This window comes from Caretta caretta, chromosome 26 (genome assembly GCF_965140235.1).
Source record: "Caretta caretta isolate rCarCar2 chromosome 26, rCarCar1.hap1, whole genome shotgun sequence".
In the NCBI taxonomy this organism is placed as follows: domain Eukaryota; kingdom Metazoa; phylum Chordata; order Testudines; family Cheloniidae; genus Caretta; species Caretta caretta.
The window spans coordinates 15,852,925-15,880,609 of record NC_134231.1 but is presented as its reverse complement, the minus strand read 5'-3'; the positions used below and the strand labels follow the sequence as shown (position 1 = coordinate 15,880,609).

The 27,685-nt window shown below is 59.0% G+C and overlaps 1 protein-coding gene across 6 annotated transcripts; it reads left to right on the top strand.

Moving 5' to 3' along the window:
• The first annotated feature begins 6 nt into the window (after positions 1 to 6).
• On the top strand, positions 7 to 27,685 carry TMEM150A (transmembrane protein 150A). 6 transcript variants are annotated; one of them, XM_048829584.2, is made up of 8 exons: positions 7 to 3,017; positions 11,985 to 12,175; positions 16,855 to 16,902; positions 17,508 to 17,594; positions 20,304 to 20,371; positions 24,963 to 25,090; positions 25,580 to 25,757; positions 26,738 to 27,685. In XM_048829584.2, exons 2-8 carry the CDS (start codon positions 12,111 to 12,113, stop codon positions 26,977 to 26,979), a joined length of 816 nt encoding a protein of 271 aa, XP_048685541.1. In that variant the 5' UTR covers positions 7 to 3,017; positions 11,985 to 12,110; the 3' UTR covers positions 26,980 to 27,685. The 6 variants fall into 6 exon arrangements, with proteins under 6 accessions (XP_048685541.1, XP_048685542.1, XP_048685540.1 ...); XM_048829585.2 differs by lacking the exon at positions 7 to 3,017 and adding an exon at positions 10,882 to 10,971 and having other exon boundaries at positions 17,535 to 17,594; XM_048829583.2 differs by lacking the exon at positions 7 to 3,017 and adding an exon at positions 10,882 to 10,971.

Sequence of the window (27,685 nt, the reverse complement as noted above, 5' to 3'; positions counted from 1 at the left end):
GCCCCCAGCCCCCTTAGTCTCCCAGGCTGGTGGTCCTTATCCATTTCAGGGGTGGGGCGAGGATAAGTCAAGTCTTATCAGCCTGGCCCAGCTCACCCAGCAGAGCTACGAATGGGTCCAGCTCTCCTGAGCACCAGCATGGTGCCGTCACTGCTATGCCATGCTGCCCCCCATCCAACTGCTGCCATGGGCCAGCAGCTCTTCCTTCCCCCCGGGGTCTGGAGAGGCTTCGGCTGCCGTCCCGCCCCTTGATTTGTTGGGGAAACTGAGGCGCAAAAAGCAGAAATGACTCGGGTGAGCTCAGGCAGCCAGTCAGCAGCAGAGCTGGGAACGGAACCAGGAGTCCGGCTTCCCTGTCCTACGCACTGACCACTGAGCAATAAGAGCAGAAGGCAGCTCTTGTACTGCCCAGTCCTTGCTGGTGTTAGGTCGCCCCCTCCCCCAGGTCTCTCCACGCCAAATCAGGCCCTTGCAGGACCAGCTCGCCCCCTGCGCTCACTCCCGGGTCACATCGGGTCATCTCCCCTGGGGGCAGAGAGGTGAGGCCACCTGAAGGAGGGTATAATTCCCACTAGGGCCTGCTCTGGGGCAGGGCAACCCGTCCGCTTCTCTGGCACATCGGGGTTTGGGGGGCAGTGATCAGTTTTCACCAAGCCCAGAGTTCGCGTGAGCCCAAAGGAGAAGATTCTCGCCCCCGAGGTGGGTTGGTAGATGGGCCTGCGGGAGAGCTGTGCCCTTTAAATGGAGCGAAACCATTGGGATTCCCAGTGGATTGGGAACCGGTTCAAGCTGACATGCAATCAGCGTGTCCTCATGGGGGTGATGCTGGTTTCACTAAACTGGCACAAATTGTGGGTGGGGGGGCTGCCTTTCCATTGTGTGGAGTCCCAGGTCCTGTCACAATCCAGATACTCACACAATCCCGCAAACCTTTCTGGGCCTGGGTCACTTTCAGAGCGTGCTCATGTCTAGCTACGCACAGAACGACTGTGCCACTGAGCTCTGCAGCCATAGATCTCAAAGCGCTTGCAATGGGCACCATGGCTACCCCCATTTTACCAATGAGGAAACTGAGGCACGGGAAGGGAAAGTCCAAGGGTCACCCAGCAAACCAGTGGTCTAGCCACATGGCTTTCCTGAAATTAAAGGGAAGAGAATAGTCACCTTTCCTGCAATGGGATTGGGCCACGCAGCCATTTGCACACAACGGTTGCACGGCCAAATACTTGTCCCATAGGATTCAAGGGAACCACCTTATTTGCATTTCCTTCCCATGGTATCATAGTAACAATTACACAAGAACTGTCCCCACAGGTTGGGGATGTTATTTTCCAGGTAGATGGGTATGTTTTTGCAATTGTGAATAAATATGGGCTAGCTCCCGATTTAATACTGAAGGCCATTGTTCTGACCAAGCATCTCTCATAATAGCCATCAACATTATTAACTGAGCATTTTGAGTACCTACACACACTTCTCCCCATGTTAGCCTTCTGAAGCCATCCCCACCCATGTCACCAAGTCCCCTGCCCAGTGAGTTAACTGCAAGTTTACCTCGACTGTGTCCTCCACCCTGTGGCAACTGCCGATACTTGCTGTGCCTTTAATTCATTAATTTGTTGTTGAAATAAGAGGGATTTTGTGGTGAGGAATGTGGCCTGATCCACTCCTCATTATCTGGTTTACATGGCTGGCAGGAATGGGGCAAGGCCCCTGACCCCAGCACTCAGCAGAGAGAAGGGTCGCCGCTGGCGTGACCGGAAGAAGATCTCGCCCACACAGAGCTGGTGGCATGGGGAAGCACTGAGATTGGGTGGGTCATTTCCAGCCTCTCCGAGAGGTGGAAAGCTTCTGGGCCAGACATGCCAAACCTTAGGGAAAAAAAGCAGAAATTGGGCTTGTTTTGGTCTTAATTGGCTTGTGAGTTGCTTGTTGGCTTGTAGCTTGTTTGGCTTGTAGCTTGTTGCTTCTTTTTTTGATTAGCTCCTGGCAAGCAGGGGCAAGAGGCAAGCAGAGGAGAGAGTCAGGGGTGCAGAGCGGGCCCACCACAGACCCAGACTGCATGTCAGGGGGATCTAGTCACATAGAGTGTTGGGGTTCTTGGGGATTGGCCTGTGTTGGCCTTGTCTTGAAATGGGAGTAGCTTGATTTTTGGCTTATTGTGACAGTCGGGGTGCTTATTTACCACGTGAAAGTTGGCAGCTGTGTTCTGGGCTGATCCACTGCCAGGCTGTTTGTCTGGGGACGGTTGGATACATCGGGGCGGAGGGAAGCCAGCAGCCAATGGTGCACAATGCGAGCAGGGCACCCCAGAATGCATGGCAGGGCCAGGGACACAAGCCCTGCGCAGCCCCCACCCAGTAATATCTGTTCTTCTCCGAGTGCTTGCTCGTATCGATTCCAATTAGGTGTGCGCGCTGCGTGCACGGCCGTCGGAGAATTTTTACCCTAGCAACACCCAGTGGGTTGGCTGTGGAGCCCCCTGTGTACGGGGAGACTTTGGCAAACCAGTAAAGTGCCTGAAACCACTATGGCTTATTGCTAAAAGCAGCCAAGCCAGCAGGCTATAAATTGGCCATTCAGCACTCTCAGTTTGACCAAGGCAGGAGTGGGGGGGGGGGGAGTTTTGGGTGCCACAGAAAGGGCAGCTTGACCCCGTGTCCTTCCTGATAAGAATTGTGTTGAAGTGGCTGATACATGCATTTTCGAAGAGCAGGATGTACCCCAGGAATGTCTATTGGGGCCTCAAGGCTGCAAACTCTGGAAAAACCCACACCTGGTTAATCGATAATCAGAAGGAACCTCTTGCTTGACTATTGAAACTGCTTACTTAACAAGTTTTCTTTAAGGGACATGTCATTCTATTACTAATGTATAAATAAGGGGGGAAAGTTTGAGGTAGTTGGACTCCTTTTGGACTCTCCCTCTGGATACATCTTGCAGTCCCCACCTGCAGACGGAAGATTTGGCCACCGGAAGCCTGCCGCTGTGCCACTCGAGAGCCACACTCAGCTTTGGTAATTATCAAGGGTTGGGGTGTTTTACTAACTTTTTGCAGACGTGTGTAAGTGCTTGAGACTAAGTAAAGTTTAGCTTTAAGTGAAAGCACTCTTGTGTTGTCCTGTTTGTGCCAGCCATCTATCGGTCGGATGGCCGTGTCTCCCCTGATTTATTCCCTGACACCACCTCGCACTGAGTAAAAGTTACCAAGAGCTTTGGGTTGAAAGAACCCCGGGTAACACCTGGAGTGGTGCCTTCATGGCGCTCAATATATACCCCAGCCGCCCCAGCGCCCCTCAGTTCCTTCTTACTGCCTGTGACAGTCCTTGGAACTGTGGAGTCCTGCTTCGTTGCTCTCCACTCTCCTTAGCGTATACCTCATAGTTTTGCTAATAGTTCAAAGTTAATAGTTGTAGTTACAGTGTTTAATAGTTATAGTTGTTAGTGTTAGTAGGGTTTCCCCTCCTCCCTGATTCTTCTCTCGGGCTCATGCCCAAGGCTCCGGGATTCAAGCCCTGCGGTTCCTGCTCTAAGCCCAGGCCAAAGGGCGACCCCCATGACTCTTGCCTGACGTGTCTGAGGGAGCCTCATAGAATCACAGAATATCAGTCCTGGAAGGGACCTCAGGAGGTCATCTAGTCCAACCCCCTGCTCAAAGCAGGACCAATCCCTAATTTTTGCCCCAAATCCCCAAATGGCCCCCTCAAGGATTGAACTCACAACCCTGGGTTTAGCAGGCCAATGCTCAAACCACTGAGCGATCCCTCCCCCCCAAGCAGAGAAGTGCAGGATCTGCAAAGGGTTTTGTCCCTGGACTAGGAAGGAGCAGGACTTTCGTTTAAAACAGCTCCTCTTAGCCCTCAGCCTGCAGCAGCGCACCAAGATCCAGCATCGAGCGCTTCGGGGCACGGCCCTCCAGGGGCAGCGGTAGGAACAGCACCGCAGTTGGACTCTGACCAATGTTCCCTCTAATTTTTGACAGGCCGTGTGCGCAAAAGAATTTTTCTGTGCCAATGTTTGTTCGTGCGGTGTTTTGCCATGTGCGCGGGGTTTGGGATCTGTGTGCGCACGCCCACACCCACAGCTTAGAGGGAACAGCGACTCTGACCGAGACCCGCAGCACAATGTTCCCTGGCACCATCAGCCCAGCACCGCTCCCATTCTCCTGGCCAGAAGCGGCACCGGAAACCGGAAAAGACTGGCCCACCTCAGCAAAGACCAGCCTCCCTGGAACCGCCCGCGGAGACACATCCCGCAAGGGAGCGTCTAGGGGACAACCTGTGGCTTTGGCACCGTTGACTCCAGCACCAAGGTCAGAGCCGTTGAGTCCGGTGCCCCTGGACTCCCCGACTTGCAGCGTGGTTGAGGTCCGGTTGCTCTCTACCCCAGATGCCTTCGCGGCTGCAAGGGATCTTATTGCCTTGACAGTATCGGCGTCCCCTCAGTCTCACCTGTACATGTGGCACCATCCAGGGGCAAGCCAGCGCTCATCCACCCGCCGGCGCCGTCGGTCGAGCTGCGACACCGATCCCATTCTCGGTGCCGTTCCCGCTCCCGACGCCCCTCGCAGTCCTGCTCTCCGTCGCGACGCCAGTCGTACTCGCGGAACCGGTCATACTCACGACCCCGCTCAAACTCCCAACACCGATCTCGGCACCGCTCCATCCGCCGTCGAGGAGCAGATCCCGGTCCCAACGCCGCTCTCGACGCCGGTCATCATCTCGGCCCAAGTCCAGATCCAGGTACTGTTCCAGATTCCAGTACCGGTCCAGGTCGCGACACTGTTCCCCAGCATCGCGGCACCACTCTCCATCGCCTCGTCAACATGACTTGGCGCAGATCCGCTCGGCAGCCCCTTGGCCATCAAGTTCCGCTTCTCGTTCTTCAGGATCAGAGGCGGGGTCGCGTTTCTTGGAACACCGCCATTTGGACCACAGCCACCTGGACTCAGGGGCCGGACATTGGCAGGCGCAGGAGCAAGGTCCTGCTCAAGAGTCCACTCAATGGCTGTTCTGGATGCCCTGGGCGTACCACCAGGCCCAGGGTGCTCCGTCTGGGACTTCTCAATCAGCCCTGTCCAAGCCATGAGTGCAAGAGGATACTGCCAGCCAACCTGCCCTTGGAAGTATGGAGACCATGATGGCTTCTCTCCCTGCTTCAGGTCTCCCTCCAACTCAGGGAGGTCGCTGGCCCTGAGGTCGCTGGCCCAGCTCCACAAGAGGCCCCAGATGACCCTCTTCCTCCTGTGGCCTCCTCCTCCTCCTCACCCAACGAGGCAGTGGCAGGCACTGAAGTATCGGGTCCCCCTCTGATAGACCTCCGCGCCCACCAGGACCTCCTGCGCAGGGTGGCGCGGAATATGAGCCTGCAGGCAGAGGAACTCCATGCTGAAGTTCAAGGAGTTAGTACCTCCTGAGTCCAGAGAGGAGTTTGGGGCTTTAGCGGAAGAGGGCAAAACAGTGGCACAGACCTCGTTGCAGGACTCGCTGGATGCTGCGGACTCCGCCGCACATACTTTGTCCTCAGGGATCACAGTGAGGCGTATCTCCTGGCTGCAAGCCTCCGGCCTGCCACCGGAACTTCAGCAAACATTGCAGGACCTCCCCTTTGATGGAGCGTGCCTGTTTTCAGAAAAGACCAATTCAAGGCTACAGAGCCTTAAGGACTCAAGGGCGATAACGAAGTCCCTGGGCATGCACACACCAGCTACCCAGCGGAAACCCTTCAAAGCCCAGCAGCCTCCACAGCGCTCCGATCCCCCTCTTTGGCCGAGGCAGGAATTTTATAGGAGATGGGGGAAAACCCCCAACCACCAGTCCGGGCAGGGCCAGGGCCTATCCAAGCCCTCGACAGTTCAAAACAAACCTTTTGAAGGGACGCCTGAGGACAATGTACCAGACCGCGTTCAGGATCCTATCCCACCTTTCTTGAATCATTTATCCCGTTTCCACCGTGCTTGGTCTCACATAACCATGGATCACTGGGTCCTCCGCACGGTAAGCGGGATACTCTCTCCAATTTTCTTCCTCCCCACCCTCCTCCCCCGTCTCTCTTCAGGGACCATTCTCACAAGCAACTCCTTATTCAGGAGGTTCAGACACTCCTCGCCATGGGGGCTATCAAGGAGGTTCCGAGGAAACTAAGGGACAGGGGGCTTTACTCCTGATATTTCCTAATCCCCAAGGCAAAGGGCGGGCTTTGGCCCATTCTGGACCTGCACGGAGTCAACAATTACATGGTAAAGTTGAAGTTCCGCATGGTCTCCTTGGGCACCATTATACCTTCCCTGGATCCTGGAGACTGGTGCGCAACCCTCGACATGAAGGATGCGTATTTCCACTTAGCGATTCATCCAATGCACAGACTCTTCCTCCGCTTTGTGGTCAACCACGAACACTATCAGCTCATGGCCCTTCCCTTTGGTCTCTCTACGGCCCCCCGGGTGTTCACCAAATGTATGGCAGTCGTGGCGGCCTTCCTTTGTCGACGACGGATGCAGGTATACCCTTACCTCGATGACTGGCTTATGCGGGGACGCACCAGAGAACAGGAGTCCCACCTTAGTTTGGTCACGGACACGTTTTGTCCGTTAGACCGCCTCCTCAACGTGGCAAAGTTGACACTAGAACCGACCCAGAGAATAGAATTCATCGGGGCAGTCCTGGACTCTGTGCAGGCTCGAGCTCTCCTGCCAGACTCTCGTTTCCAAGCTATAGCGAGCCTCATCCGGAGCCTTCAGAGCTTCCCAGCCTCATCGGCAAGAAGTTGCTTGAGTCTTTTAGGACACATGGCTTCCTGCACGTACGTGACCATGCATGCCAGACTTCGACTACGCCCATTACAAGCCTGGCTGGCATCAGTCTATCGCTCAGGTCAAAACAGCCTGAACTTGGTGGTCACCATCCCAGAGCAGATCCTGGCTTCCCTCCACTGGTGGCTAGATCCTCAGGTGCTATGTGAAGGAGTCCCCTTCCACAACCCTCAGCCCTCCTTGTCCCTCGTCACAGACACATCAGCCCTGGGATGGGGCGCCCACCTCAAGGACATTCAGACACAGGGCCTATGGCCCCCGTCTGCACTCTTCCTTCATATCAACCTCCGGGAGCTGATGGCGGTACGCCTTGCCTGTCAAGCCTTCCAGGAGCAGCTGTAGGGTCATTGTGCGGCCGTCCTCACAGACAACACCATGGCCATGTTCTCCATCAACAAACAAGGGAGGGCCCGTTCCTCTGTCAGGAGGCCATTCGACTGTGGGAATTCTGCATAGCCCACTCTATTCACTTGGTGGCATCCTTTCTACCCGGGGTCCAGAACACGCTGGCGGACCACCTGAGCAGGTCCTTCCGCTCCCATGAGTGCTCACTTTCGACCAGATGTCATCCACCCCATCTTCCGAAGGTGGGGGTTTCCCCAGGTCGACCTGTTCGCCTCCCGCAGCAATCGGAAATGCCCGGCTTTCTGCTCCCTCCAAGGCTGCTCCCCGGGCTCTCACAGACGCCTTCTTGCTCCTGTGGATGGGTCGACTATTTTACTCCTTTCCCCCTTGTGCACAGGGTCTTGCTCAGAGTGCGCAGGGACAGGGCGCGAGTGAGTCTGGTGGCTCCGGCGTGGCCCAGACGGCACTGGTTCACTGTGCTGTTGGAGCTCTCTGTGGACACTCCAGTCCCATTGCCGCCTCTTTCCGACCTGATTACTCCGGATCACGGTCGCCTCTGCCATCCCGACCTGTGATCTCTCCACCTCACGGCGTGGATGCTGCGTGGCTGAACCCTTCAGAGCTTCTCTGTTCGGAGTCTGTACGGCACGTGCTGATGGGCAGCAGCAAGCCCTCCACTCGGGCCACATACACAGCTGAGAGGAAGCAGTTTTCGTGCTGGTGCGCTCAGCACAACACCCCCCTCTCCAGGCGTCCGTGCCGCTCATTTTGGAGCATGTCCTGGGCCTAAAACAGCAGGGCCTGGCGGCATCCTCTGTCAGAGGTCACCTGGCAGCCATCTCGGCTTTACACCCGGGTGCAAATGGCCGCTCTGTCTGCGCCAATCCCATGGTTGGCAGGTTCCTCAAGGGCCTGAACCATCTCTACCCACAGGTTCGAAAGCCAGGCCCCACATGAGACCTTAACCTGGTCCTCTCCAAATTCATGGGGTCCCCGTTCGAGCCGCTAGTCACCTGCTCTCTTTTATACCTCTCCTGGTAAACGGCTTTCCTTGTTGCTATCATGTCGGTGAGGCGTGTCTCTGAGCTCAGAGCCCTTACCTTGGAACCACCCTCCATGTGCAGCTTTGGCCTCACCCGGCCTTTCTTCCCAAGGTGGCATCTGCCTTCCATATCAGCCAGGACATTTTTCTTTTGTTTTTTTATCCAAAACCGCACGCCAGTCACCAGGAACAGCAGCTGCACTCCCTTGATGTCCGTAGGGCCCTTGCCTTCTATGCTGAGCGTATGAAGCCATTCAGGAAAACGACCCAGATCTTTGTTGCGGTGGCGGACCGGAGGAAGGGCCTCCCGGTCTCCTCTCAGCGGATCTCTTCATGGATCACGTCCTGCATCCGTGCTTGCTATGATCTGGCCGGTGTTCCGACCCCGCCTCTCACTGCTCACTCCACAGGGGCCCAGGCCTCGGTGGTGGCTTTTCTGGCCCAAGTGCTGATCCAGGAGATCTGCAGAGACGCAACTTGGTCCTTGGTACACACTTTTGCTTCGCACTATGCCATCATCCGGCAGGCCAGAGGCGATGCGGCGTTTGGTACAGCAGTCCTACAATCCACGTTGCTTCACTCCGACCCCACCGCCTAGGTAGGGCTTGGGAGTCACCTAATTGGAATCGATATGAGCAAACACTCGAAGAAGAAAAAACGGTTATTCACCATTAGAAAAGGAGTACTTGTGGCACCTTAGAGACTAACCAATTTATTTGAGCATGAGCTTTCGTGAGCTACAGCTCACTTCATCAGATGCATACCGTGGAAACTGCAGCAGACTTTATATATACACAGAGAATATGAAACAATACCTCCTCCCACCCCACTGTCCTGCTGGTAATAGCTTATCTAAAATGATCAACAGGTGGGCCATTTCCAGCACAAATCCAGGTTTTCTCACCCTCCACCCCCCCACACAAATTCACTCTCCTGCTGGTGCTAGCCCATCCAAAGTGACAACTCTTTACATAATCAAGTCGGGCTATTTCCTGCATAAATCCAGGTTTTCTCACATCCCCCCCACCCCCATACACACACAAACTCAGTCTCCTGCTGGTAATAGCTCATCTAAACTGACCACTCTCCAAGTTTAAATCCAAGTTAAACCAGAACATCTGGGGGGGGGTGGGGTGGGAAAAAACAAGAGGAAACAGGCTACCTTGCATAATGACTTAGCCACTCCCAGTCTCTATTTAAGCCTAAATTAATAGTATCCAATTTGTAAATGAATTCCAATTCAGCAGTTTCTCGCTGGAGTCTGGATTTGAAGTTTTTTTGTTTTAAGATAGCAACCTTCATGTCTGTGATTGCGTGACCAGAGAGATTGAAGAGTTCTCCGACTGGTTTATGAATGTTATAATTCTTGACATCTGATTTGTGTCCATTTATTCTTTTACGTAGAGACTGTTCAGTTTGACCAATGTACATGGCAGAGGGGCATTGCTGGCACATGATGGCATATATCACATTGGTGGATGTGCAGGTGAACGAGCCTCTGATAGTGTGGCTGATGTTATTAGGCCCTGTGATGGTGTCCCCTGAATAGATATGTGGGCACAATTGGCAACGGGCTTTGTTGCAAGGATAAGTTCCTGGGTTAGTGGTTCTGTTGTGTGGTATGTGGTTGCTGGTGAGTATTTGCTTCAGGTTGCGGGGCTGTCTGTAGGCAAGGACTGGCCTGTCTCCCAAGACTTGTGAGAGTGTTGGGTCATCCTTTAGGATAGGTTGTAGATCCTTAATAATGCGTTGGAGGGGTTTTAGTTGGGGGCTGAAGGTGACGGCTAGTGGCGTTCTGTTATTTTCTTTGTTAGGCCTGTCCTGTAGTAGGTAAACTTATTCACCATTGTAACTGTTGTTCTTCGAGACGTGTTGCTCACGTCCATTCCAAACCCGCCCCCCTTCCCCTCTGTCGGAGCAGCCGGCAAGAAGGGAACTGAGGGGGCGCTGGGTCGGCTGGGGTATGTAGCGAGCGCTATGAAGGCGCCTCGCCAGGGGGCTCCACAGCCGACCCACCGGGTGTTGCTAGGGTAAAAATTCTCCAACGGCCGTGCACGCGGACACCCATTTGGAATCGGTATGAGCAGCACATCTCGAAGAACAACCGTTACAACGGTGAGTAACTGTCTTTTTCTCCTTTTCCTGAATCTGTGTGGGACACGAACACCGCCCCCCACAGCCCGGGCTCCTGAGCTCAGCCCTCCAAGGCCTGGACTCAGCCCAGATCCAGGATTTGGATCCTGAGCTGGGACCTCTAATTCAGGACTTGGACCTGTGGCAGGACCCTTGACCCTGACCAGGGAACCTCCAGTATTGCCCCCCACCCCAACCTGTGCCGAGGACAGGACTCGAACCTGCAACGAGGGAATTCCCGAGGGAGGGGGACCATTGACTCCCCCTCCCCATCTCAGAGATGGGTCAGTCCAGCCTGACCCCCTATCATTCAAACGTCAAACCCCGCCCCTTCTCAGGGATCCCTGTCCGTCGCAGAAGCCCCGCCCCGTCCAGTGGAGCTGTGCTCTAGCCCCGCTCCATTCTATTGGGCGGGGCGGGGCGGGGCGGGGCCGGCGTTCGGCCCGTCCCGGCTGCCGTCGCTTCGCGCTGCATGGCGGGAGTTGTAGTCCTGCGCTGGGGGTGGCTCGGAAACCACAGCCCCCGTCGGGCCTTGCGCGCCGCGGTCAGCTGCGCGGGGGCGGGGCCGGCCTGGCCCGTTCCAGGTCCGTGTGGAGCCGGCGGCTGCGGCGCGGTGGGGCCGGGCCGGGCCGGGGAGCGGGTGAGAGGCGCCCCCGCCCGAGGAGCCGCGCTTGGCCCGGGCCGCCCCTACCTGCCCCCGGCCCCCGCCCCCCCCCGGGCTTTGCGAGCGCGCGCGGCGGCGTCTGGCCCGGGCCCGAGGATAACCCGCCCCGGGGCCGCCGGGCGGGCTGAGGCTCTGTCTCGGCAGCGGCCCTGGAGGCTGCGTGGCGGTCTCGCTGCTCGGGGGGTCCCTCGGGGCGGGGGCGGGTCCTGCGTCTGCACCGGCCGCGGTGGCTCGAGCGCTGTTCTCCAGGGCCGGCCGGAGCCCCGAGCGAGCGAGCGCCAGAAAGCCCGTGTCCTTGAACCCCTGCGCCTGGGGAGGGGGCCGAGCCCTTGGCTTGGACTCCAGCAGCGGGGGGAGAAGCGAACGTCCTGCTTCCGTGGCTGGATGTGCACAAGGAGCTGGAAGGAGGAGGAGGGTTTGGGGGCCTGTAGCTTGGGGGGGGCTCAGTGGCAGGGGGCTGTGTCGGGAGAAGAGGGGTGTTGTATCAGAATGTGGCCGTGCAGCCGCAGCGCAAAGCGGGGCACCCGGGAGCACAGGGGAAGGCTGGGCTGGAAGAATCTGCAGCTGTCCTATGCCCAAGAAGTGGCTCCCTACCCCTGATGGGAGCATGGTCAGGAAGATCTGTCTGCTGCCATCCTGTGACGCTTGCCATGTGTCCCAGCATTGGCACGCATTGTGCCCTGGGTGCAAGGTCATGGGTGATTGGGGGAGGGCTTTGTAGTGCTACCAGGGACTTTCACTAAGTGCCAGGAGGTGGGAGAGCAGCGGTGCAGTGCTGTGTGCATTGGCTAAAGCTAGGGGGTGGGCCTGGGGACTCCTGGGTGGGTGGGATGATGGACACTAGCTGTCCAAGGGACGTGGCTATTAAAGAGGAAAATGGTCCCAACCTGAGGGGCTCCAGGGCAGGTGACATCCCCCCAGCTGTGTAACAATGGGTCTGGCTGCTGCTGGTTGACATCTGCCCCTCTCTCTCTCTCTCTCTCTTCCAGGCAGGTGCCTTCTGATGGTTCCGAGTGGAGGCCTTGGGTTGTAGCTGGTGCCCACCCATTCCCCCCCCCCTTCCCTCATCTCCGAGCCCCCCCCCACCCCCACATGTTCTGTACCTGGACTCCCTAATGACAGCCTGGATCATCCTCCCCATTAGCCTGTCCACCTTCTCCATCACCGGGATATGGATCGTGTAAGCAGCCGCTTCGCTCTGATTTGTGTACTGACGGGGGGAGAGTTAACCAATGGGGGCTGGGATCTGGCTAGTGAACGGGGTGCTCCAATAGCCCATGAGATTGGGTGGCTAGTCCATGGGCCGCTTCCTCTGACAGCCTAAGCCCAAAACCAAGTGACTTTGAATCCAGTGAAGAGCAGGTTCCTGCCACCTCCTCTCTCTTCTCCTTCCCCGCCCCCACTTTAGTAGCCTCCTATGCTATGAACTGACAGTTGCCACCATGTTTTACTTGAGTCTTGGGTTCACTCCAGTTCTGCCCCCTCCTGGTGTAACAGTGGCTGGCAGCTGTCTGGTGTGCCCCCAGCCCAGCTCAGATTCCAGAGTGGCCGCTGTCTGGGGTGCTGGTGGGGGTCATGGAGGGAGCACTGAGGTTTGCTTCATGATGGGGTGGGGTAAATGGAAAGGTTTGGCAGGACTGGGGTGCAGGACCCCAGGAGCAATTACTTTGGGAGGTGCAGATACTACTGTTCCAATGCTGGGGGCATCTCTGGGACCCCTCTGAGCCCTGCCCCGACGTGATCAGGGCATGAAACTAGCATAAGCTGTGTGATGAATCCTCTGTCGCCAGGCTCCATCAGCAGCGAGCCATAGTTACCTGTGGGCCTGGCCAACATCTTGCCACTTCAGTGTGTTCCCCTTGGCCCCGTGTCTGACACGGGAGCCTCGGGGGGAGACGGTTAACTGGATCCCCTTTGCACAGGTAAATGGTGGTCACTACAGGGCTCAGCATTCTTGTGTCTGACCCGTGGTATCTGCTGAGTTTGGCTTCAGGACTGGCCTTAGGAGCCCAGAACGGGACTTCCTGCCTGCAGGCTGAGCAGCTCGGGGGCTGTGTTCCAACCCAGGGCAGCAAAGGGTCCACTGACAGCTGCAGTGCTCCCACGGGTGTGGCCCTCTGGCACTTACCCACCCCCTCCCAGTGATGGGGAGCTACCAGCCAGTGTGTTTTCCGGTGGCCCCAAATGCTAGTTGAGCTGGGCGGGGTCCCTCTCCTAATCCTCCTCAAGGTAGGGCTGGCTGCTGGGCTGCTGTGTCTCCCCCACCCCTCCCCACAGTCGTCAGCATGGCTGCCTTGACAATAGCCGCCCTTGTCCTCCTCTCTGAGAGAGCCCAGTGTGTCCCTAACTCACCCTGCAGTACCAGGGTCCAGCCACTGGGGGGACCCGTGTCCGCATCCACAGGGGCAGAGCCAGAATCACCCCAAACTGTGCTGGGCTGAGTGCCCCTCTGCAGGAGGGGAGCCCCTGGGGGGCTGCCAGTGCCAGGGGCAGGATCGAGGGGAAGGGCCTTGCAAAGCTGCCCAGGAAACGGATGGAATTCAGACGCAGAGCGATAACTTAAGCATAAGCCCCTGGATCTGGCTGCTGCCTCACCTGCAGGGCCCCCTACCCCATGAGGCCTCCACAGAGCCTACTGGGGCAGGCTGGCAGGCCCGCCGGCCTTCCGGGACCCCCTCACTGCCCCTGAGAGGCTCTTGCACACACTGGGTGCTTAGAGCAGCCAGCAGTTGTTGCTGATGGCTCCAGCCCTGGCCTGGAGCCTTGGCAGTGAAGGTGACAGCTTGGTTAAAGGCAGGGAGGTGTGAACTCATTATAGATAGTGACCGGAGGCTTGTGCAGTTAAGTAGAGGGTAGCTCAGAGCCCCCCATATCTCACCCCCAGCTGCTCCTGGGGTTGGTGAAAGCCCACCCCAGCACACACACGCTCTCCCGGAGGCACTCGGATATTGCAGGGAGTGGGAAGGCTGTGCCAGTTTGGCCCAGTCTGGAGTGGCAGGAGCTCAGGGGTCGGGGCGGGGCGGGGGGGAGGCCCTGCCAGGGCTCAGCACCAGCTGCTCTCACTGACTGTAACTGGAGGTGGGGACTTGGGACCCTGATGGGAAGCAGGGCCTGGTGAGGGTGGGGCGGAGGCAGGAGTGAGGGCCCTCAGCTAGGGGGCCTGGTAGATGCGGTGTCAGGCCAGGCCATCAAGGTCAACCCCATCTGCTCCCCCAGTAAAAGGAGGTATGGGGGCGGGGGGCTGTGCTGGGCAGCTCTGCCCCCAAGTGAGGCAGGGGCCAAAGGTGGCTGGAGGCTCCACAGAGAAGTTTGCCCTTGACTTTGCGTGTCAGGGGACCGCTGACCTTACAGGGTCCTGGGCAAGGAGCGCAGGCCTCCGCCTGCGCCAGGAATGAGCCGAGCCCCGAGCAGTGTGGACACAGGGCGCAGCCCTTGGCCCCTGCTCAGGGAGGGGTGGGCAGGGGGTCGCAGGCCGGGAGCTCAGCTGCCCCCCACCAGCTCCCAGGCCTTTCTCGTGCTATCAAACCGTGGTGCCCTAGCCGTGCCAGTGCGGGAATCGGGCTCCACGAGGGTCATGGCAGCGGCACTGCTGTGCCTTAGAGCTGCCCCAGTACCCCTGCTCCCCACGGATAGCCCCTCACCCGCATGCCCTTCCTGCCTTCGCCCACTGGCCTGCCAGGCTGCTCCCCACGGATAGCCCCTCACCCGCATGCCCTTCCTGCCTTCGCCCACTGGCCTGCCAGACTGCTCCCCACGGAATAGCCCCTCACCCGCATGCCCTTCCTGCCTTCGCCCACTGGCCTGCCAGACTGCTCCCCACGGATAGCCCCTCACCCGCATGCCCTTCCTGCCTTCGCCCACTGGCCTTCCAGACTGCTCCCCACGGATAGCCCCTCACCCGCATGCCCTTCCTGCCTTCGCCCACTGGCCTGCCAGACTGCTCCCCACGGAATAGCCCCTCACCCGCATGCCCTTCCTGCCTTCGCCCACTGGCCTGCCAGACTGCTCCCCACGGAATAGCCCCTCACCCGCATGCCCTTCCTGCCTTCTCCCACTGGCCTGCCAGACTGCTCCCCACGGAATAGCCCCTCACCCGCATGTCCTTCCTGCCTTCGCCCACTGGCCTGCCAGACTGCTCCCCACGGATAGCCCCTCACCCGCATGCCCTTCCTGCCTTCGCCCACTGGCCTGCCAGACTGCTCCCCACGGATAGCCCCTCACCCGCATGCCCTTCCTGCCTTCGCCCACTGCCCCAGCAGCCCTGCTCCCCACGGATAGCCCCTCACCCGCATGCCCTTCCTGCCTTCGCCCACTGGCCCGCCAGACTGCTCCCCACGGATAGCCCCTCACCCGCATGCCCTTCCTGCCTTCGCCCACTGGCCTGCCAGACTGCTCCCCACGGAATAGCCCCTCACCCGCATGCCCTTCCTGCCTTCGCCCACTGGCCTGCCAGACTGCTCCCCACGGAATAGCCCCTCACCCGCATGTCCTTCCTGCCTTCTCCCACTGGCCTGCCAGACTGGATCAGGCTCTAAGCTGGTGCCCCCAGACCCTCTTCATTCTGCTGCCACCAGGAGCACGAGCACCCCTCTGCAGCCCCTCCCTGGCCCCCCCCCCACGGTGCTCTTTGCTCTAGGGTGACGGGCACCAGGTGCACAGGGCTGCTGGGCAGGGTCCCCTCACCCAGGGCAACAAAGGGGCTGTTCCGCCCCTCTGCGCCGGGGAGCTGGTCTCTCCACCAAGGCGGTTCTGCCCGGGAGCTGGGGGGGAGGGATCTGGGCTATGTTGTGTGGATGTTCTTGGCGCAGGCCCAGGGGGTGACTGGCTGGAGCCCAGGGAGGATGGCTTGTCCCTGCGCTGGCCCCAAAGGCGGCTGTTGAAGCTAAACAGCTGAGCGTGGCAGCGGACGAAGGGCACATTCCTTCACGTTGTCTTGGCTGCTGCTTGGCCCGGCTCCCCTGCTATCTTCCAGCTGGGCCGAGCCTGTGTCACTCCACCAGCAGCCCAGACACCAGGGCGATCAGAGCCGTCGTGCTGCTGGGGAAGGGGGGGATAGGGAAAGTTGGGGACCTCTCAGAATCGCTGGTAACTTTCCAACCCCCCACTCGGTCTTGGGGAAGGCAAGAGCCTCTGTGCACCCCATCCCCACGCAGGGTGGCAGCCCGTAAGGAAAGAGCCCAGGGTTTGCAGAGGTCAGGAAAAAATTGTCTCTGTGCCTGTGAGCCAGGGCTGCTTGATGGAGACTCAGGGGGGCAAAGACTGAACCCTCGCGTGCCGTAGCCGGCTGCGCTTCAGCGCAGAGCCCTGATTGGGGTTCGGCGACGGAGCCCCTGGCTGCCAGCGCTGCAGCAAGCTCCAAAGCATGGAGCTGTCTGGTTCCTCCAGCAAAGCGTGAGCCAAGCAGCTCCCTGGGCAGGGCAGAGCAGGGCACTGGCTCATGTCCCTGGAGGGATTTGCAGGGATGAGAGTGGTGGGGCAGAGGTAGCTGGATATTTGGCCTGCATGGCACAATGGGCAGGGGCTGGCTGTTCCCGTCACCTGTGTCACGTACCCCCAGGTGGGCTGGATGAGGGGGGCGTGGATCGCAGTGCCAGGTCTCTCAGCCCCGGTGGCTGACCTTCCCGGTGCTGTGTCCATTCCCAGCACCCCCCAGGCTCTTCAAGGCACCTGTCTGGAGATGGCCCCGTTACCCAAGGCTCGGCTGGGGGCACTGGATGCCTCTCAAGGGGTTCTTAAGTTGGGCTCCCCTGCTCCAGAGGCTGGGGAGGTAAGAAGGCTCCTATGGGACAGGAGGCCGGGTGGGTGCATTAATTCCGCTCACTAGATCAGGTGTCGTGACCCTGGCTCTGCTCCTCGCAGGTACGCCATGGCAGTGATGAACCACCACGTGTGCCCCGTTGAGAACTGGTGAGAGCAGCCCCCCGTCGCTGGCAATGCGCAGGCACTGCGGGCCCCCCCGCTTTCTTCCTTGCCCTGGCCACAGAGTCTCTGCTAACCGGTATGGTCCGGCTCCGGGCCAGCCCCTGTGCTCCAGTCCAGTTCCTTGGCCTGGGTCCAGAGTGCTGCCCCTGGGATGGAGGGAGCAGGGGGTGCCCAGGATGGTCCAGAGCACGGGCTGTAACCTGCCCCTGCCTGCCTAGTGGGTGGTGCCTGGCAGCAACCATGTTAGAAAGGCCCACTGGTGGGGGAAGTAGTCCCTCTGTGCTGCCAGGGGAAGGTGCCAGGGCCTCTGGGCAGCCTGGGGGAGGTGGGGCCATGTCTCCAGGCTCCCAGGACAGGGAGAGGAGCCCCTATGGTCTCCCCTGTGTATGGAGGGCACCATGCCCAGGGATGGGTAATATGGACTATACCACTGCTCGGGGAAGTGGCAGGGCAGAGGTCAGTTGCTCCTGCCCCCCATGTCCTTTCCCAATTCTCCCCGCCCCCCGCCGCCCCGTGCTGTTCCGGCCCCTTTCATCCCCTTCCTACGCCCCCCTCCCGCTCCCCCCCCCCCACTTACCAATTGGTTTCAGGTCCTACAACGAGTCATGCTCCTCCAGCCCTGTCAAGCATGGCTACCCCAAAAGCTGCTGCACCTTGGAAGATGTCCCTCTGATCAGGTGAGGCTGGAGGGCGGTTGGTGTGATCGGTACCTGGGGCCTGTCGCGCTAGGGGCTGTGTCCCACCCTGAGGAGCTTGCAAGCCACTAGCCCATGAGGCGAGAGGAGCTGCACTCTCTGCCCTAAGTGAGGGATTTTCACAGCTCCCTCACCCCAGGGCAGCCCCAGCCTCGCTGGCTGCCTCACTGTCTGTCTCCTCTTGCCCCCATCCATGTATCACTCAGGGCTGGGGGCGGGGGGCTGTGGTTGCTGTTTGCTGGGCTTTCCGGAAGTGCCAGGCGCCCAGAGGCCTCTGGCAGCATGTGCTGGAATGAGCCGTGGCCAAGACTCCCCAGCCTCCCGCTGCCTTTGTGCAACAGGGAGATGGTGCTGTGGGCCACTCGACCCAGAGCTGGGGGGCCCAGATGGACACCCACAGGCCTGATCCCCACCCTGCTAGGTGGGCAGCCAGCCCACCCGAGCTGTGGCATCTCCTCATGCCAAGTCACATGCAGCCTGCGTGGCATGGTGGCGGGGGAGTCAAGGAGAGGATAGAGGAGCAGCACACCTGGGGGGCCCAGGGCCTGGCGCAATGTGTTACAGGTTCCCCCGGGGTGCTACCTGGAGCTGGGGTACCATTGAGCCCTCTGACCCACCAGCCTGGGCTCCCTCTCACCCTGTGCTGCTGTGACAAGCTGCAAAGCCCTCCAGCCTGCACTTTCACCAGCATTCACACAGGTAGGGACACACCCAGCTGCAGTTACATGCAGGCTCTCTAACAGCCAGCCTCCCAGCTTGGGACCCCAGAGCAGTACCATCCTGCCCTGGTCCAATCTGGCCAGTATGTGGGTTTAATACCTGGTCCACCTCTCCCTCAATGTGAAGAGGACCATGCACACTTGTAGTAACCGAGCTGAGATTTTCCCCAGACACCTTAGGCAAATGTACACTGGTTTAGATTAAAACATAAAATAAGTTTAACAACTACAAAAGGATCGATTTTAAGTGATTATAAGTGAGAGCAAACGGATCAAAGCAGGTTACCTGGTAAATAAAACCACAAACTAAGCTTAACACACTAGATAGGTAGGAGATGAATTAGCAAATTCTCGCCCTGAGTGACACAGGCTGGCAGATGCTTAAGGCACAAGCTGCCTTGGCTTTCCCAGGTTTTCATACACAGGGTAGAAATCCCTTAGCCTGGGACCATTACTTCCCCCAGTTCAGTCTTTGTTCCTCAGAGGTTTCCAGGTGTGTTGTTGTAGGCAGAGTTAGGTACCCCCATGTTGTCATTTCCCTCCCTTTATATCTTCTCCCCACTTGCTGGAAAGCTCTTTCTCTGTGACCTGGGTCAAACGGTTCCCATTGTATAGAGCAGGGGTCTCAAACTCAAATGACCACAAGTGCTACATGAAGACTAGTGCATTGGCCCGAGGACTGCGTCACTGACACCCCCTTCCATGAGGCCCCGCCCCGCCTCTTCCCACCCCTTCCCTGAAGTCCCCACCTCAGCTCTGCCCCCTCCCTGCCCCCAGAGGGTGCAGGAGGAGTGTGGGGTGTGGCAGGGGGCTCAGGGCAGGGGGTGTGGCAGGAGGCTCAGGGCAGGGAGTTGGGGTGCAGGAGGGGTGCGGGGTGTGGCAGGAAGCTCAGGGCAGGGAGTGCACAAAGGGTGCGGGTTGGGGTGCAGGGTGTGGCAGGGGGCTTAGGGCAGGGAGTTGGGGTGCAGGAGGGGTTCAGGGTGCAGGCTCCAGCCAGTTACCTAGAGCGGCTCCGGGGTGGCAGTGGTGCGCACCAGGGCCAGGGCAGGCTCCCTGCCTGCCCTGGCCCCGCTCTGCTCCGGGAAGCAGCCAGAACCACGTCCCTGCTGCCCCTGGGGGAGTGGGGCCACAGGGCTCTGTGCACTGCTTTTGCTGCTCCTCCAGGTACCTCCCCCAAACTCACATGGGCTGCAGTTCCCTGCTCCTGGCCAATGGGAGCTGCGGGGAGGCCTGGAAGCAATGCATGGAGCCCTCTGCCCTTCCCCCTCCCCCTCCCCAGGGATGTGGTGCCGGCAGCAGCTCACAGCGCCAGGGGGGGCAATCTTGGCCCACAGGCTATAGTTTGCCCACCCCTGGCCCAGAGGTAGGCAAGGGGGGGGGGGGTTGTGGGGAGCTTGGCGGGCCACAGGACATAGCCCCGCGGGCGGCATGTTTGAGACCCCTGGTGCAGAGCTATCTCTGAGAGGTTTCTCTTGCACACAGTTCCTGGGGTAATCCTGGTGCCTGTGTGCATTTTCTCAGTGAGCCATTAGCATTGTTTGGCCCTTTTGAGTGTTGTACCTGAAAGGCTGCTTGTGGGTGTTTTCAACCTCACAACACATTTCAGTAGCACGTACCCAGCCCAACCTCATAACTTCACGTAGGACGGTAGCACATACAATCCAACGAGATATGACTGTCTAGCAGATCAAGACTTTTAGAAAGATACCTCACAGGGCGTGCTTGGTGCAAAACATAGCATAATTACATGACAGTGGTGAATACTGGGGTGCCAGGGTGCCACCATACCCAGGAGGCATGTGAGGGCCCAGGAGCCAGGGCGGTGAGATGGGCCCAGGAGCCAGGGCGGTGAGATAGGCCCAGAGGGGTGCTGGAGGGGGGTCACACCCACCCGCTTTCCAAGCCCACCACGGGGACGCGTGCGCTGCTCCAGCCATGTGCTGGCTTTGACGGCTTTTTCCTTGCCCTGCAGTAAGTGTGGCACGTACCCCCCTGAGAGCTGCCTCTTCAGCCTTATTGGGAACATTGGGGCTTTCATGGGTAAGTGTCCACCCCACCTGGCCCACTGAGGAGCCAGGTTGTGGAGAGGGCCCCTCTCCTGCACCTGCCTGGGCCTGCTGGCCTCATAGCCCACACCAGGCTTGGCCTCCCTGCTGTGGGGCAGGATCTGGGGCTGCATTTGCTGATCTGGCTCTGTAGAAGGGACCCTTTGCTGTTCTGTCCCCAGGGCTGCCTCTGCATTGGACTGGGGCCCGACCTCCAGGCTGGGCAGACAGCAGATCCCCCCCGGGGCACGGAGTGGGCTGCTCCCTTCCCAAAGCAGCTCAGTGGTGGGTGGAAGGTTTATTTTGCAACATAAGTGCTGGAAACTCTCTGTAAAAATGTTATGCCTGTGGGATATGCTGGGGATCCCCCGGACCAGGGAGTGGGTCCTTCGCTGCCAGTCCTGTGGCCTCAGGAGCCCTCACACCAGCCACTAAGTGTAAAGGTCTCACCTTGGCTTCCACTGGCCTGGTTACTCCTTTCATGGTGACCCCAACTGCCCTGCAGGTCCCCTTGGCCTCCCCAAGTTCTTAACTACCAGACAGTTTCCCCTTTGATTTGTCACCCCCAGAGGTGTGACTCCAGCTCCCCAGTCACTGTGGGGGACACACTCCACACAGTTTGCAGACCAGCAAGCTGCTTGGGGTGAAAATAACCCGTCGATTTAATAGACTCCCCCCAGATTCAGAGCTGAGATAGTAATGGAGGGAACAAGCTTCCCCTTGCGCAGTCAACATCTGCAGGCTGTCCGCAGATTCCCCACGTGCCCCTGCCCCAGGCTCCAGCACTCAGGCAGCCCCTCGAGGTCTGGGGACCTTCCACTGGAGAAGGGTGGGGGGGTTTCCCATCAGCCACTATCAATACTCACAGTGTGGGGGGGTGATGAGTTACCCCTGGGGTGCCATCTGGAAGTGGGGTCGCCCTGACCCACCCGCCTGGGCTCCCTTTATATAGTAGTGCTGGGACCAGCCTGTCAGGTCCTCTCCCAGGCTTCAGCACACGCAGAGGTGGGACACACCCAGCTGCAGTACATCTGGGAAAAGGGGTAAACAGGGAGGTGGCCGAATTTGCAGATGATACGAAACTACTCAAGATAGTCAAGTCCCAGGCAGACTGGAAAGAGCTACACAAGGATCTCTCAAAACTGGGTGACTGGGCAACAAAATGGCAGATGAAATTCAATGTTGATAAATGCAAAGTGACGCACACTGGAAAACATCATCCCAACTACATCTATGAAATGATGGGGTCTAAATTAGCTGTTACCACTCAAGAAAGAGATCTGGGAGTCCATGGGTGGTGGGTATCATAGGCATGGGAAGGCGTTGCCTTCCCAAACAGCCTGCTGTCCCCTGGCCCCAGGGCCAGCTCTAGGCACCAGCAAAACAAGCAGGTGCTTGGGGTGGCATATTTCTAGGGGCGGCATCCCGGTGCTGGCCATGCTGCCCCTCGAAATGTGCCCCAGCTCGCCTCTGCCTGCTCCCCTGAGCGTGCCACCGCCGCTAGGCTTCTCCCCCGTCCCTCCCTCCCTCCCGCCCAGGCTTGCCGCGTGCCAAACAGCTGTTTCACGTGGCAAGCCTGGGAGGGAGTGGGGAGAAGCCGAGCGGCCGCGCACTCAGGGGAGGCAGCGGTGATGGAGGGGAGGTGAGCTGGGGCGGGGAGCAGTTCCTCTACCCCCCCCCACCCTGTTACTTCCTGCACTCCTCACTCCCCTCCGCTCCGCCTGCTCCCCTGAATGCGCTGCCTCTCCCTCGCCTGACCAGGAGGGGGGAGAAGCGCAGCGGCAGCATGTTCAGGGGAGCAGGCGGAGCGGAGGGGAGCTGTTGCAGGGTGGAGGGGGAGCCACAGGAATCAATGGGGGTGGGGAGAATGCTGCATGCCTGGGGGAGGAGGCGGGGCCGGGGATTTGGGAAAGGGGTTGGGAAGGGGTGGAGTTGGGGTGGAGCCAGGGACGGGGGGCATGAAAAAAAAGCGAGGGCGGCCAAAAATTGTTTTGCTTGGGGGGGAAAATCCTAGAGCCGGCCCTGCCTGGCCCATACTCCACCCCCAGGTCCCATCCCGCCTGCTGTTCCCTGGGGCAGGCAGGCTGGGGGCCACATCACGCTGCCCATCCTCCTGGGGCCAGGCCTACTCCACCTGCTCAGCGCTGGGGCCAGCAGCTCTGCCAGGAGGTGCCTTCAGGGGCAGGCTGGGGCATGCCAGGCCTGGTGGCGCAGCACTCTGAGTGGGGGCTGGGCTCTGGTGGGCATGGAAGGGGCGGGGCGGGGTTGGGGCTAGCCTCCCCAAGCCAGGGGTTCACCCACCATCCATGTTGGAGTCCTTGTGGAGAGTTCTCTGCAAACATCCACTCAATGTGCAGCAGCTGTCAAAAAGCAAACAGAATGCTGGGACTTATTAAGAAAGGGATGGATAATAGGACAGAAAATATCATGTCGCCTCTCTATAAATCCATGGTACGCCCACATCTAGAATACTGCGTGCAGATGTGGTCGCCCCATCTCAGAAAAGATATATTGGAATTGGAAAAGATTTGGGAAAAGGCAACAAAAATGATTAGGGGTATGGAACAACTTCCGTATGAGGAGAGATTAATAAGAGTGGAACTTTTCAGCTTGGAAAAGAGACGGCTAAGGGGGGATATGATAGAGTTCTATAAAATCATGACTGGTGTGGAGAAAGTAAATAAGGAAGTATTATTTACTCCTCATAACACAAGAACTAGGGGTCACCAAATGAAATTAATAGGCAGGAGGTTCAAAACAAAAGTATTTTTTCACACTGCGCACAGTCAACCTGTGGAACTCCTTGCCAGATGCTATGAAGGTCACAACTGTAAACAAAACACGCAAATGAAGCTGAATATACTAATGGGATTGGATATGAGTCGTAATGTCTCATCTCACGTGACAGTTCAAGCAGGCTGCAGAGGGCCAGCTGCACTTGCTTACAGCTTAAAACCCAGGTGTTTCCTTCACAGGCTAAAAATCCCTCCAGCCTGGGTCCAGCCCTTCCCCCCAGTTCAGTCTTTGTTCCTCAGAGTCTCTTGGGGGAAGTCAGTGAAGAACCATGATGATGTCACTCCCCGACCTTAAATAGCTTTTGCCTGTGGTGGGAACCCTTTGTCTCCAAGCGTGGTTCCCACACCTTGCAGTGGAAAATCACAGGTATGCCAAGGTGGAGTCCAGCACCAGCTGACCTAGTTACATGTCCCTGCAGTGCCGCAGCAGCCATTGCTCAGGGGCCATTTGTAGCATCCTCAGGAAGAGCCCCAGGTGGGGAAAAGCGCCTTCTGAGGCCTATTGTTCTCCCTTCTGATGCATTCATTTGAATGGGCCCTTCCCAGCCAGCCGTCTAGAACAGTGATTTTCAAACTGCCGGTCGGGACCCAGTACTGGGTTGTGGTGGCTCTGGTCAGCACCGCCGACAGGGCCGTTAAAAGTCCTACGGGCGGTGCGGCCTGGCTAAGGCAGGCTAGTCCCTACCCGTTCTGACACTGTGCTGCACCCCAGAAGTGGACAGCAGCAGGTCCAGCTCCTAGACGGGGGGGCCATGGGGCTCTGCCTGCTGCCCAAGCACCGGCTCCGTGCCGGAACCGGCCAATGGGACCTGGGAGGGGGGCGGTGCCTGCAGGAGAGAGCTGTGTGGAGCTGCTTGTGCACCTCGGCCAAGGACACGGACCTGCTGCTGGCCGCTTCCAGGGCGCAGCGCGGTCCACGGTGCCAGGACAGGCAGGAAGCCTGCCTCTGCACCCTGGCTGTGCCACTGACCGGGAGCTGCTCAAGATAAGCCTGTGCCCCAATCCCCTGCCCCACCCCTGATCCCCCCAACCCTGGAGCCCCTTCCTGCATCCCAAACCCTTCATCCCTGGCCCCACCCCAGAGCCTGCACCCCCAGCCCAGGGCCGCCCCCTGCATCCCAACCCCTTGCCCCAGCCCTGAGCCCCTCCCACACCCCAAACCCCTCTCATCCCCAGCTCCGTTGGGTCGTGGGTATCAACAATTTTCTTCAATTGCGTGTCCGGAAAAAAAGTTTGAAAACTACTGGTCTTTTGCCTAGTGGGCATCCCCAGGTGTAAACACATTTGAAATACAGACAAACAGGCAATGTTTCTCACTTTAGATACAGAAATGATACCTGCACACAAGTAGGATAATCGTATTCAGTAAATCAATAACCTTTCCAATGACACCTCCCATGCTTTATCTTCTATAAAATATATCAGCATTATGCCATAATAATATCGCTATGAAGAATATGGGGTGCGCTGTCACAGGAGCAATCCCTGGTTGTCTCTTTCCAGTGGCTTTCATGGCCCTTGTTGCCTTTCCCTGGGGTCTGCAATGCCTCATTGCTGCAGCTGGGTTTTGTGAGCACACCTGGCTTCGGGGTGGGGGGGCGCTTCCCTCAGCTGGTTGCGAGGTGGGGCTGACTGTTGCCAGCCTGGTTCTCTAGCTCCACACATCTCACGTCAGAGCCACGGCCCAGCCATGCAGCTGGTATCCCAGAGGAGGAGTGCCCCTGGTGTGGGTCTGGGGTCCTCCTGCTGTGAGGTAGCCCCCAGGCCTGCTAATGGCCTGTCTCTCGGCAGTGGTGCTGATCTGCTTCCTGCGCTATGGGCAGCTGATTGAGCAGCGCCACCGGTCCTGGGTCAACACGACGGCGCTCATCGCGGGCTGCACCAACGCTGCCGGCCTCGTTGTGGTTGGCAACTTCCAGGTGGGCTTGGGCCAGCACCCGGCAGGGCCAGGCTTTTCTCCTGCCCTGGTACCCTCAGCCTCCCCTCCCATGGTTGCCATGTGGCCCCTGCCTCCCCTCCCCCAAGCTGGCTGTGATGTCCCTTTGCTGGGGGGAGGCTGCTGCCTCTCTGGCCATGGGGGGTGGGCAGATGCTAGCTCCCCAGAAGGGCTGGCTGAGAAGAGAGGAAGGGGCTTGGCAGCTGTGGAGTGGGGCCTGTCCGGGGCATAGGGGGTGATAGGGAAGGCAGCGCAGAATGGGAGGAGCTACTAGGGTGCAGAAGAAGCAAGCCTGGGATGGGGAGCGGGGTTTGTGCGGGGCCCCCATGGCGGGAGACCAGCCAGGCTGAACTGGTGGTAGGTAGCCGGTTCCCGTGGGGGGAAGGATTGGAGCAGCAGTGAGGGAGGGGGGCTGGAGAGGCTGGAGGGACAGGAATGGACCAGGCTCACTGCGGCCCTTCCTCTGCTCCAGGTGGACAACGCCAAGTCCCTGCACTACATTGGGGCGGGCATCGCCTTCCCGGCGGGGCTGCTCTTCGTCTGCCTCCAGTGCATCCTCACCTACCACACTGCCGTCAGCGCGCTGGATAGCTGGATGGCACACCTCCGCGTCTCGCTCACCGGCGTGGCCTTCATCTCCCTCGTCCTCAGTATCCTTCTGGCTGCGGGGCTTCCCAGCCGCCCACCCAGCCCCTTCGCATCCAGGCAGGCAGGTGTGGCATGGCATGGGCTCAACATCCAGGAACGTCACCTATGTAACCGTGGGGCTATGTCCTGCAGGCTGCACCAGGGAGCCTGCTGCTGGCTCTGAGTTAACGCAGCGGCCCCAGGTTTGATCCCTGGGCCTGATGCCCCCCCGGCTATCTCATGCCTAGGGAAGATGCTGTCGTGTCCTCAGAGGGCAGGGTAGTTCCCAGGGCTGTAGCAGAACATCAGGATCTCCCTGCTGCAGGGCAGGGGCATCAGCTGGGGCCATGTCTGCTGCTGAAGAGGCTATAAACTGGCAGCCCCTCTCTGAGCCCCACATGGGATGGCCTAGCACAGACACTGGGAAGGGCTGTGGCATATGGTGCCCTCTACAAGTCTGTGCCCACAGCAGGTTGGCTGACCTCCCTGGTGCCAGGGTGCCCCAGCATGCCAGGGGCTGGCCCTCTCCTGCTGTACATGGCAGGGTCCCCTGCCCCAGGCCTCACCTGTACCCACAGCCTCTAGTGATCAAGGGCTGTGCCACCCTGCAGGCAGCACCGGGTTAAAGATGCTCATTTGCCTGGAGCTAGAGCCACATAACCCTCCCCATGGGCACCTCCTGCATACAGGCTCGGGGGGCGTGAGCTGTAGGATACCCAGGCATGGAGGGAGGATGCCCAGGCTGGGGGCAGGGAAGGGTCATAAGGTTCATGCCAGGTGTGAGCTGGCCCAGGGGGCTCCTGGCATGCATACCCTCCCCTCCTCCTGAAGTGGGGGGCTGACCGCAGTCAGTCCCTGGGGGGGGATGAGGGGAGCTGGTACCCCTTCTCCCCATAGCTGATGGGGGTGGGGGGTCAGTGTGCAGGGTGGGGGAGTGGGGTCTCTGACTCCACCCCCTGCAGAGGCCACACCCAGTGGGTGCCTTTCCTTAGCCAGCCCCTAGGCGGTGTCTTCTTCATCCACGAGAGCCCCCTGCTGCAGCACCTGGCGGCCGTCTGCGAGTGGGTCTTCGTCATCGACATGCTGGTCTTCTATGGCACCTTCGCCTACGACTTCGGGGCCGTCTCCACCGACACCCTGGTGACGGCGCTGCAGCGGGCCAGCACCCGGGGCTGCAAGTCGCCCGGCGGCAGCAGCACCTCCACCCACCTCAACTGTGCCCCCGAGAGCATTGCCGTGATCTGAGCGGGGGCTCCCCCTCCTTTATTTTGTACCAAAAAAGAAATTTTTTAAAGGAAAACACAGTATTGGGGCTGCCCCCCACAGCAGGGCCCAGCCCAGCAGCACTCCCTGCTGGCCAGCCTGGCTGCTGCATCGACAGCCAGAGGGCACCCTGTGGTGGGGCTGCTAGCCTTCTCCTGCAGGGGCTGGCTCCCGGGTGCCTGCTGGGAACCGCCGGCCCTCACATCCGCTGCAGATCAGACCCCTGCCGGCAGTGGCTGCTCAGGGAAAGGTGACCGGAGCTGGCTGCAGGGCACGACTGCTTATGCTGCTACCCCACTCCGCCGAGGGCTTTACCACCCCAGGCGGGGCAGCCTCTCCTGGGCGGGAGGCCCTCTGCACAGGTTCCCTTGCTCAAGCCCCTGCCCCACCCAGGAAGGATTTGGGGTAACCCCACAGCAAAGTGGGGGAGATGCACAGGGATGTTCCATGGTGTCTGACCTTGCTGCTTCTCCTTGGGAGGGAGGGTCTTTTCTCTCCCATCCCCATTAACCCCTCTCCTTCCTCTCCCCCTCCTGGGGGAGGTCTTGGTGGTGGGGTGGGGGATGAGGTGGCAAGGGGCAAAGAGCCTCCCTCCCCATCCTTCTGAGCTGGTTTCTTTTGGTAAAATGGTTTGGTATTTTTAGTACTTTTTATATCTATAGGTGTGTATAAAGGGACTTGTACTGGA

Coding starts and splice junctions, on each gene's coding strand:
- TMEM150A (XM_048829584.2), top strand. CDS start 12,111: ATGACAGCCTGGATCATCCTCCCCATTAGCCTGTCCACCTTCTCCATC. Junction 20,372..24,962: donor GAACATTGGGGCTTTCATGG/GTAAGTGTCCAC, acceptor GTCTCTCGGCAG/TGGTGCTGATCTGCTTCCTG. Junction 25,758..26,737: donor CTTCATCTCCCTCGTCCTCA/GTATCCTTCTGG, acceptor GCCAGCCCCTAG/GCGGTGTCTTCTTCATCCAC.